Source organism: Leptodactylus fuscus, chromosome 5, assembly GCF_031893055.1.
Source record: "Leptodactylus fuscus isolate aLepFus1 chromosome 5, aLepFus1.hap2, whole genome shotgun sequence".
Classification (NCBI taxonomy): domain Eukaryota; kingdom Metazoa; phylum Chordata; class Amphibia; order Anura; family Leptodactylidae; genus Leptodactylus; species Leptodactylus fuscus.
Window position 1 is genome coordinate 118,271,347 of NC_134269.1, and position 12,298 is coordinate 118,283,644.

Below are 12,298 nucleotides of genomic sequence, written 5' to 3' on the forward strand. Positions count from 1 at the left end.
CTCCCGCATTAAGGACTGTAACCTTACATGTCCAGGCACCATCTGTACATAAAAACTAACTGGTGACAGCTCATACAGCTCTATTTATATATGTTATGAAGATGACCTTTATTACAAAAATGGCTGGACGACTGTATAAGAAATGCTACCTCTTGTCACCAACTCTACCATACACAAGTTTGTAAGCTCTTTCGAGCATGACCTCAATCCCAATGTTTGAATTAACTCATTACTCTAAAATGTCTTATTTTGTCTGTATGTGAACCTGCTATTTGTAAAGTACGGCGGAATATGTTGCCTCTATTTAAATAAAATGTATTATCATTATGTGATGGACACATAGGCGAATGGCTCATTACAAGCTCTGATTACTGTGCTATGACAATAATGAGCTGTGCATCGGTGTACATCACATGACCATGGACTGATTTTTATCCACTGAAAGTAAATGGTAAATTCACAGCAAGCAAAGATCAAGAAAACCATGAGGAATTAATTCAAAAAGTAGAATGGAAAATTGTTTAACTCTTCATCATACAAACAGTACCATTTATTTGCTGTAACTGGACAACCCTCTAAGATGCATATATGTTTTTCTTAATTTAATGAATTTGGCATACGAGTAAAAATATTGTATAGCCACATTTACCTTGTGACTTCACTCATTTAGATCCACACAGCCAGCAGATCCATTCTCTGTCAATACAGAGAGGAGCAACCACACCATGAACATTGTTGAATTAAGGTCAATATGATTGTATAATATAATATAATAATAATACATTTTATTTATATAGCGCCAACATATTCCGCAGCGCTGTACAATTTATAGGGTTCAGATACAGACATACATAACAAAGAACGTCATTTCACACAATGGGACTGAGGGCCCTGCTCAAAAGAGCTTACAATCTATGAGGTAGAGGGGGTGACACAAGAGGTAGCAGGGGCGGCATTGCTTATACAGTGTTCAGACAATTTTGTGCATTAGGAATTGTGATAGGCTTGTCTGAAAAGATGCGTCTTTAGTTTGCGTTTGAAACTGTAGAAGTTGGGAGTTAATCTGATTGTCCGGGGTAGAGCACCAGTGTTGCACAGAAAGACATAGTCATGTTACAAAGTTTTTTTTGTCAAGCTGTTTATATTCGGAGATATGCGTGGCAAAAGCAAGTGGGGAGATGAAATAGTCTGAAGAATGACTTTAACCTGTATAATCCTGATTACATTTATAAAATCACATTAACTAAATGAAACAAAGATTGTGGCGCAGTGGTTTATTTCCTCTGGATTTGGTGTGTGGGCAGTAAATTATAAAATGTTTGCTCTAAAAAATACATGTCAACACAAATACCGTTTACACAGGTGCTTCGCTGTATCTAACTAGTTTTCCCCCCTACTGATAATAGGGTAGCTGTAATAAAAATAACAGCTATATAATGGTAAGATTTATTAATACCATTAATAGCTATTACACTGTGTCATGCATCTGGCAGCAGACAATATATCTTTAGGATTTGTTTGCTAACTGTACTCATCATGACACAATCAATAAAAGCTTATTAACAAAACACTATTTTCAGATATAGTATCTAAAGAGAGTGTCTACAACTTGACTGTCTTTGTAAGGTGGTGTTCACACTAGCACCGCTGTCCGCCCTTTGTGAGTCCATTGAAAAGCCAGGCAAAACTACATAGGGACAGCTTGCCAGTGGTCTGTTTAAAGCAAACCGCCAGTGTGCATATGCAGTGTGTGGATCTTCACCATGAAACAGGTTTTTTTGCCTTGACACAAAGTCGGACATGCAGGACTTTGTGTCAGTACCAAAAAAAAACAAAAACGGTTTCATGTCGGAGAGGCTGCATTGTGTTTCCGTTTTGTTAAGTGCAAAACTTTACACATATTTGGTTAAGGATTTATCAGTTAATTTATGTTTTCCTTGTTTTATTACCAGCTTGCATTAGGAGCACTACAGTTTGGCTTTGTAGTCAGGTACCTGGGAGATCCATTGGTTCGAGGATTTACCACAGCTGCTGCAGTCCAAGTTCTCATCTCACAGATCAAACTGATTTTCAACATACCGTCAACAAATTACAGTGGTGTGCTGTCAATGGTTTATGTAAGTGCTCTGTAATTGTGAACTAGTGATAAGTAAGTTCAGTAGTCATTGTAAATTATCTGCATTAAGATTTCCAATTGATGTACTGTTGTAGAGTCTGTGCAACTCCATTACGTAGCTAGCTGTCCTGCTATTTTTGAAACAGAACCAACAGTATCTTGCTTATGGCTGTGTCTGGTATCTCTGGTCCCCCTTTCTTCTACATCTGCTGGAAGTTGGCATAGTTTCAGGGATCATGTTCACCAATCAACTGGTATAAATAATCACACCCTGCACCACGCCCCATTTCCAGAAAATGACAAGGGCGTCACAAAAGTAGAAAAACTGGTGTGCAAAGCATAGTAAATCTCTCACAATTTATTGTCTGAAAGTTCATCCCCCTAATAGTAATAGTTGTCTATTCACAGTGTCTTTTGTTATCCTGTTGTTCTCCTTCTTCAGTAAGTCACATGATCACCATGTGACCTTTTCTTATAGCTTGAGCTGCTTTGTAAGCAGGTCTCTCTCTGCTGCCTGCAGATACTATTGAGAGCAACCATGTGACCTCACCTAAGCCAAAGTCATGCTTTTCTGTTCTTCTACCCTAACTCCTCTGTCAAAATGTCTCCCTGCTCCTCCTCTCCCACTCACATAATCTGCTTCTTATGGCCAGCTTCTCTCACATATTGCTCATGGCTACCCCCCCCGTCGCAGCCTGGCCACCATGCCCCCATTGCCTTCCCCATAGTTATCTAAGGTCCTGGAAGATGCATTTTAGTATTATCCCTGCAGTATTTTGCAGAACCAGGAAATACACAAGGATATATGTGCCAGACATGAGTGACAGCATCAGCAATAGCAGATTTACTATCTAGTTTGATGACTTAGCTTAAAAAAGCTGTAAAAGTATAACTTTACCCAAGGTAATCATTGACATATATAAAATTATTATTCTGTACTCCTAAATTACCTTAAGTAATATTTAAATCACTTAATACTATTGCCATACTAATTGTCTGTTTTATTTCTTTATTTAGACGAGCATTGATATCTTTGCCAACATTAGTAAAACAAACTTTGCTGATCTTACGGCTGGATTGATAACTTTAGTGTTATGTTTGGTTGTGAAAGACATTAATGAGAGATATAAACATATTATGCGCATTCCTATTCCCATTGAAGTCATTGTGGTAAGTCAATTTTGTGTATAGGATTAGATTTAGATACAGGTTTGGCCTATCTAGCCAGTGTGTTATTTATTAAAACCGTAGAACAGATGTACTAATGCTGTGTAAGGCAGGGTTCACACTATCGTTGAATTCCGTTCAGAAGGTGTCCGTTTAATAAAAAAAAAAAATGGACATCTATCAAAACAGACACAAACGGACAGTAACTGATGGCTATCAGTTACTGTCCGTTAGAAGTCCGTTGCCCATAGACTTCAACTTTTTTCAAACGGACAGAAAAGTCCTGTATGTAGGATTTTTTTGTCCGCTTGAAAAGACAGACAATAGGTGTAAATGGACACAAACGGACACAAGATAAAATCCCATTGAAAGGAATGGAAATTTCAATCTGACCAACTAGTGTCCATTGCTAAATTCTTGTACAATTTGCATAACTTATAGATAGATAAGCCTAAAAATTACCTAAAGGGATTCTATCAAAAATGTTTCAGGCCGATTTTTCCCCGCAGGAAAAATTGCAGCGTTTTACAGTAACTGCAAAGTGGATGGGAATCTTGCGAATCCCATCCCCACTTTGCGGTAAAAACCGCAGCGCAGACACACTGCAATTTCCAAAACCGGTTTTGGAAATCGCAGCATGTCAATTATATGTACGGAAACGCCAGCGGCTTCGCCATAGATATAATTGTAACAGAAAGTCCGTGGAGGAAAGTACTGCAGGAAATGCTGCAATGCGTTGCCGCTGCGGTTTTTCCCACAGTGCTTTATAGCTGTGGGTCGTCCCGTGGGGATTTAGCCTAAAACTAAAGGAATGTAGCAATAGCCTTTATAAAGGCTATACATCTCTTACCTTTATCTTGAATGTCCATGCTGCCGTTTTTGAATTTTTATTTCTTTTCTTCTTTATGCTAATTGCACTTAGAAAGCACAGGGGGCACAGTGCCGCCTTTCTTCTGCTCTGTCTATCATTAAAACCGTTTTTTTAATGATAGAATCCCTTTAACCAAATACTGAGTAAATGGTTTCAATATTTATTTCAATGCAATATTTTAGGTTTTACTTTTCAATTAATTAGCAAAAGATTTCTAGCAGTCACACTGTCAGTCTGGTATTGAGTGCAGAACAATTCAGAGAAACAGGAGTATTTTTTTTTAATTTTAGCATAAGTGAAAATGTCTGAAGACGTTCCAAATACATTGTATATATATATATATATATATATATATATATATATATATATATATATATATATATATTAGTTTACTTTGTGCCAGTATTCAGCACACAGTTAAATGAATCCTTCTTTTTAGTCAGCCACACTTTTTTTCTAATTATTCCAAACCAAAACACATAATAAATGTGATGCACAGCACGTACAGTATACTAGTTGTTTAACACACATTAGACAGAAGTCTGGAACATTTTGCTTACTATATCTGCCCTATTAAGTGTTACAAATGAGTTTCATCCATTTGTCTGTATTTTAATTTCCTTTGCTTTAAAGGCAATAGTTGCAACAGGAATTTCATATGGAGTTAACCTAGAGGAGACTTATAATGCTGCCATTGTGAAGAACGTTCCAAGTGGGTAAGTAAAAGATCTCATTTATGTTGATGTTTATGTTGTAGTTTCAGTTTATAGCAGTTGATTTTAAAATTATACTGCACAGAATGACTTAAAGGGGTTTTCTGGTGAAAAAAATATTTTTAAAAAAGGTCTGTTAGTGCTATTATTGGGTTAATAGGTGCACCCAAGTACTTTTAGCAGTGTTTTGAGTGATTTCTGATTTTCTCTGGGAGCTCCTGATATCCTCTGCATTTGTTTACATGGATAGCTTCCTGCTGTCTTAGCCTACAACTACCATGATGCATTGCAGTTCACTCAAATCCCCCTTCTCGCTTCCTCCCTCACAACCCCCCCCCCCCCATTTCCCTAGCTAGCCTGCGGACTACAAGCCCTATCTACCTACCTAGTTACCTAATTCAGTCCACCAACCCCCTCCACACCCCCTCATACTTACCTGTCTTCTCGTCCTGGAGATGACTTTGTGGTGCCGCTGTTCCTTCTTTTGCCTCTTTGCCTGGGATCCGGAACTGGTACCTGAGCAATAGAACGCTGGCAAAAGCCACACATGCGCAATAGATTGATAGATTGCTTGATTTTACTTCTGCCGTCATTCTACTGCGCAGGCGCCTTCTCTGGCTGCTTTGTGAAAGACGTGATGGCCAGCAGAAGAGGAAGTCAGTGTAGGTGAGTATGAGGGAGAGAGGAGTACTGGTGACCTCCTGTCTCAGTAAACGCCGAAACAGAACGTCACCAGGAAATCAGAAAATATGCCTGCTGGTAAATATACTTTAAAAAAAAAAAAAAATAGAGTATATTAGAAGTTAGGCGGAGGGAGGGATTTAGCCAGGGCCAGCTCCAGGTTTTTATGGGCCCTTGGGCGACAGAGCCTCCGTAGGCCCCCTTGTGAAGCAAATCATGTGGCGACAGTAAAACAGCAGGTACCACAGAGACCCAAATATTTTATTTAGAAAAACACTAGTGCAAAATAGAGAGTACAAAATATCAGGGAAACTTTTGAAAAATTTGCTTCTCTGTGAGTTGTAAACTTCTAAACAATTTTAAACATTTTATGCTAAGTTTTGCTAGATCTTTAACAGTAGTTACTTTTCTTAGGCACAGCCTCTGCTGAGACACTATTAAAGGGTCTGTACTGAGACCCCCTAATAAAAACAGCTGAAAATTCCATACCCCCCTCTTCCCCCTGCCTCTCTCCCCTCCCCCTCTTCCCCTCTTTCCCCCTCTTCCCCTCTTCCCCCCCCCCTCCCTCTCCCCCCTGATGAATACTCGGTCCTGTCGTTCATGCTTGTAGGAGGCGGGAGTTGGGACACTGTGCGCCACTGCGGCCGGACGAAGCGAGTGACATCACGCAGGAACTGCCTGCCGACCTGCGTTCTGTGCTGGGGCGGGCAAGTGCCAGGGGGCCCCCAGAGGCTCTGTGGGCCCCCTGGCACTTGCCCGACTATGCCGTGTGCTGACGCCAACCCTGGGTTTAGCGTAGGGGTAAAGTTTTAATTTACCCTGGGTAACCCCTTTACATTGGTACTTATGTCAATTTCCATAATTGTGGTACTTTTAAAGGAGTAGAAAGACTACACATATCCTCCTGTTTATTATGTTCTTGTAATATTGAATTACTTTTGTTTAAATAATGTCTGAAAATAATTTTCTCTGTTTCTAAATGTAGCTTCATACCACCGGTGGCACCAGATGTCAATCTCTTTGCACAAATGATTGTGCCAGCTTTCTCAATTGGAATTTTGGCATACGCCCTTGCTGTTTCTTTGGGGAAAGTTTATGCCATAAAGTATAATTATGAGATTGATGGAAATCAGGTACAGTAAAATAATGTGACTGTAATTACCGTATTTTTCGGACTATAAGACGCACTTTTTTTCCTCCCAATATGGGAGGAAAATGTGTGTGCGTCTTATAGTCCGAATGCAGCGTGTGCAGCGTCTGTGTGAATCAAAAGGAGAGCAGCACGGTGCCTGCCTGCTCTGCCCCTCCTTCCCTGTCTGTGTCGCGTCTTTGCAGGAGCGAGATATGAGAGGCAGGGAAGTAAGGGCGGGCCAGACGGGTGAAGGAAGCGTGGTTTCAAGCTTGCCGAGAAAACCACGCCTCCTTCTCCCGTCTGGCCCGCCCCTCCTTCACTGCCTCTCAGATCTGGCTCTGGCAATGAAGCCACACAGGCAGGGAAGGAGGGGCGGGCCAAACGGGAGGAGGAGGCGTGGTTTTCTCGGCAAGCTTGAAACCACGCCTCCTTCACCCGTCTGGCCCGCCCCTACTTCCCTGTCTGTGTGGCATCATTGCAGGAGCAAGATCTGAGAGGCAGTGAAGGAGGGACGAGCCAGACAGGTGAAAGAGGCATGTTTTCAAGTTTGCTTAGAAAACCACACCTCCTTCACCCGTCTGGCCCGCCCCTTTTTCTCTTCTTGCATAGCTTCACTGCAGGGTGTCTCTTTCCATCCATGGATGAGATAGATTAGATATAGACAGAAAGACAGAATAGATTAGATATAGACAGAAAGACAGACAGACACAGACAGACAGATAGACGGATAGATAGATAGATAGATAGATAGATAGATAGATAGAGATATATGTTCAAATCACCCCCATATCCCTAGAATACATATAAAACAAAAACATTACTGTGAAACACATACACATTTGGTATCCCTGTGTCCGAAAGCCCCCGGTTCTATTTACATTGGTGAAATATTATATTATTAGGTTATTAAATATTTCACCAATTTTTTTTCCTTAAAATTTTTTTTTTCCCTATTTTCCTCCTCTAAAACCTTAGTGCGTCTTATGGTCCGGTGCGTCTTATAGTCCGAAAAATACGGTATGTACTAATGATGGTTATAAGTAGTACGTAACTACATCCAACATTAGTAGTAACATGACCGATTTAACATCTAAATATGTATAGAACGTATAACAAAAATATATTTTTCATGTGAGTAGAAAGCATAATAAATCAAAAAGTAATACATCATTTTGTTTTATTTTCAGGAATTTATTGCATTTGGAGTCAGTAATATATTCAGCGGTTGTTTTTCTTGCTTTTGTGCCACTACTGCCCTGTCTCGGTCTGCTGTGCAAGAAAGCACTGGAGGGAAAACCCAGGTGAGCAAAATGCATAGTGATTTGATTATGAAGGAGATGATCAGTATTTACTTAAATAAACTGTCTGATACTGAATAATTTAAAAAAAAACACAAACAAAAAAAAAGTTCTCTATATATGTACTTTTGGCATGTCAATTACCCTTACTAGCCAACTGGCATGTGGCATGTCTGTCAATAGTCACACAGTCCATGGAGTAGTATGCACATTTTGGCACAATTAATGTCCCAAAGAGTCTCTGCTGAGTCAGTTAACCACGTGGCATTTGTGGAGGGGTCAATTACATCTGTCCCAAACATTTGACATAACTTGTAGGATTCATTTTACAATGTATTGAGACCTAAACAATGATAAAAGGGGTTCTTACTTCTACTTATTAGATGTACCTATAAAATTGCCAAACAAGACTATTTCACCGCCCTCATCTCTTCTCTCTCCAGCAACCCTAAAAGGCTTTTTGAAACCTTTCACTCCTTACTCACACCCAAGGTACAGACGCCATTCACAGACCTTAGTGCTGACGACCTGGCCACGTATTTCCATGCTAAAATTGATAAGATCCGTCAGGAAATTACTGCCCAAGCCCCAGGTGGCATTGATCCCACCACCTACCATAGCAATGATCCCCTCACCAATTGCACCTCAGACTGTCTATTCTCATCTTTTGAACCTGTTACAGAAGAGGAAGTCTCCCAGCTACTTTCTTCATCTCGCCCTACAACCTGCAGTAGTGACCCCTTCCCCTCACATCTTCTCCAATCTCTGTCGCCTGCTGTCACCACTCACCTTACTAAAATATTTAACCTCTCTCTCTCTTCTGGAATCTTCCCATCCTCCTTCAAGCATGCTGTTATAACTCCGTTATTGAAAAAACCCTCCTTGGACCCGTCCTGTGCTGCTAACTATCGACCCGTCTCTAACCTCCCCTTCATCTCTAAACTCTTGGAACGCCTGGTCTATTCTCGTTTAATCCGCTATCTCTCTGCTAACTCTCTTCTTGACCCCTTACAATCTGGTTTCCGCGCTCTGCACTCTACTGAAACGGCTCTCACAAAAGTCTCCAATGATCTCCTGACGGCTAAATCCAATGGCGATTTCTCTCTTCTTATTCTTCTGGACCTCTCTGCAGCTTTTGACACTGTTGACCATCATCTCCTCCTCACTATGCTCCGCTCAGTCGGCCTCAATGACACTGCGCTCTCCTGGTTCTCCTCTTATCTCTCAGACCGCACTTTCAGCGTATCATTTGCGGGCTCTGTTTCCTCCCCTCTTTCCCTTGCTGTTGGGGTTCCTCAGGGCTCGGTCCTAGGCCCCCTGCTCTTTTCTCTCTACACAGCCCCCATTGGACAAACCATCGCCAGATTTGGCTTCAGGTACCATCTTTATGCTGACGACACCCAATTATACACATCTTCCCGTGACATCACCCCTGTACTCATACAGAACACCAGTGACTGTCTTTCTGCTGTCTCTAATATCATGTCCTCGCTCTACCTGAAACTAAATCTCTCTAAGACTGAACTACTACTGTTTCCACCATCTAATAGATCTGTCCCTGGTATATCCATTGCAGTCTCAGGCCTTACTATAACTCCTAGGCAGCATGCCCGCTGCCTTGGGGTCATATTTGACGCAGACCTTTCCTTCACCCCTCATATTGAATCACTCGCACGTTCATGTCACCTCCACCTCAAAAACATCTCCAGAATATGTCCTTTCCTTACGAGAGATACACTAAAGACACTTATTGTCTCTCTGATTCATTCTCGCCTTGACTACTGTAACTCCTTACTAATCGGTCTTCCCCTCACTAAACTCTCCCCTCTACAATTTATTCTGAATGCAGCGGCCAGGCTCATCTACCAGGCTAGACGCTACAGCGATGCCTCTGGTCTGTGCCAATCGCTACATTGGCTGCCTATTCAATATAGAATAAAATATAAAGTTATCACCCTCATCCACAAGGCTCTCCATAATGTCGCACCTCCCTACATTTCCTCCCTCATCTCTGTCTACCGCCCAACCCGTGTTCTCCGCTCACTCAATGACCTAACACTTACATCCTCTATTATCAGAACCTCCCACGCTCATATACAAGACTTCTCCTGAGTTGCACCACTTCTCTGGAATGCTCTACCCCGGACAATCAGATTAACTCCCAATTTCTACAGTTTCAAACGCAAACTAAAGACGCATTTTTTCAGACAGGCCTATCACAATTCCTAATGCAAACCCTTCTTGATGCCTTTTCAGCCAAACATATTTGTCCATGCTCTATCCACATGTTAAAGGACACTACTAGTGACGGCCCATAAAGCTTTGTTTGTGTAATGGCTGCAACCTCTATTACAAAATTGTCTGAACACTGTATAAGCAATGCCGCCCCTCCTACCTCTTGTGTCATCCTCTCTACCTCATAGATTGTAAGCTCTTGTGAGCAGGGCCCTCAGTCCCATTGTGTGAAATGACGTTCTTTGTTTTGTATCTGTCTGTATCTGAACCCTACAAATTGTACAGCGCTGCGGAATATGTTGGCGCTATATAAATAAAATTTATTATTATTATTATTATTATGAATTGATACTTTGATAGAAATGTATTGTATCTCCCTGTCTCAGAAATGGATCTTGTCTTATCTTCTGTGAATGAAAGGGTGGCCACACAGTTATCTCTATTTACTTCTATGGAGTGCTGCACTCACAGAGGCTGCAAATGGACAGGCCCGCATCTATTACATGTTTATGCCATAACTGATGGAGATGGGAATACCCCTTTAAGGCTAAGGCCCCACGTGACACGCATCACGGTTCTTCCTGCAGCGCTTTGACAGAAAGTTCACAGAGGTTTCCTCTGTGGACTTTATGTTTCAATTACCGTATACCTGTGGGGAAACAGCTGGTGTTTTATCAAAACCAGACATAAACAGTCAGGTTTTTTTGAGGGACACCCATTGACTAATCCGTCTAGAAAGACGGATTCAGGTAACTGCTGTGTAACCATTTGGAATTGTTTTTAGACCAATCCATTTTCATGGTTTTGTATTCATTTCCTGCATACTATTCATTAATGTGTATCCATACATTTCACTGTTTTTAATGGCGTTATCCATTTTTATCTAGATTGCTGGTTTGATTACAGCTGCAGTAGTTATGATTTCTTTGCTCTCAGTTGGCACATACCTGGAACCCCTGCAGAAGGTATGTGACATTTATTTTATTGATCTTTGTATTCAGGAGTAAAATGTCTATATCACATATGTGCAAATGATGGTAAAATGTTACAGAGCAGTATAAAACTGCATGCATTTTGTGTTCTGCTTTCCAAATTTATGTCTGTGTTATGTTAAAAACATGTCAATGTACTGGAGTTCACATTCTATATTATCCTTCGTGTAGCACAAAAACCTTTATGCTTTTTTCAATTGAGGATCTTGGAGCACAGGGGGAGTTTTCTGCAACTACTGAGCACTGCTGCATCATCAATAAACACACCTATCCTACATTCAGCTCATCCCCCTGGGCAGTGGGAGTATCAACTCACACTGCTTAAAGCTGAATGTAGGATAGGCGTGTTTATTGATGATGCAGCAGTGCTCAGTAGTTGTAGAAAACTCCCCCTGTGTTCCAAGATCCTCATTTGAATAAAGAATAAAAGTGCTTTTTCTACGTATCCCTGGAGCTCTGAAACATAAGAATGGTATAATTTTTATTCTGCTAACAGCATCTACAACACTATAGGAGCGACTTAAAGTAGTTGGGGCAGTGATAGACTCCCTTTGAAGAAGACAGAATATTTGTATATTTTCTATTACACAGAACTGTTTCTAATCTATAAATAAATTGTAATGTTAGACAATAAGAACCAGGCAACATTAGCAGCAGTAGTTGGAGTTAGTGCAGTTTATTTGTCTTTCACATCCCTGCTAATATACACTACATGACAATTACACGGGTAGAGCACCAATTATAAGTAAAGTAGTCACTACACAAATCTACACATCAACACTACCACCATCAAAATAATTTCCATACTTTTTCTGGATATTACAAAAATGAAGAAAAAATCTGGGCAAATTTATTAAACAATTTCTAAAGTTCAGTGCTATAGCAATCCATTCACTTTAAAAAATATTATGCTGATTTGAGAGAATGTGAAAGAGGGGTGAATCTTCCCCCAAAACACCTATCCTTTCAAAATGACTGCAGGCATTAGAAATAATCTGACATGTTGACTTGGGACACTTTACCGCCCACAAGTCCTTAAAGAATGGGGGTTTAGTGTTGCAAATTGCCAGCAATTAAAAAAAATAAACCTTTA

General features: G+C 40.6%; 1 protein-coding gene across 1 annotated transcript in view; it reads left to right on the forward strand.

Moving 5' to 3' along the window:
• LOC142204547 (pendrin-like) overlaps positions 1-12,298 on the forward strand; it is a 93,053-nt gene that overhangs the window by 63,381 nt on the left and 17,374 nt on the right. Inside the window, exons 7-12 of the mRNA XM_075275863.1 lie at positions 1,953-2,117; positions 3,134-3,286; positions 4,788-4,870; positions 6,534-6,681; positions 7,868-7,981; positions 11,101-11,178. Coding sequence (XP_075131964.1) covers positions 1,953-2,117; positions 3,134-3,286; positions 4,788-4,870; positions 6,534-6,681; positions 7,868-7,981; positions 11,101-11,178 — 741 coding nt within the window. The remainder of the gene's footprint in view (positions 1-1,952; positions 2,118-3,133; positions 3,287-4,787; positions 4,871-6,533; positions 6,682-7,867; positions 7,982-11,100; positions 11,179-12,298) is intronic.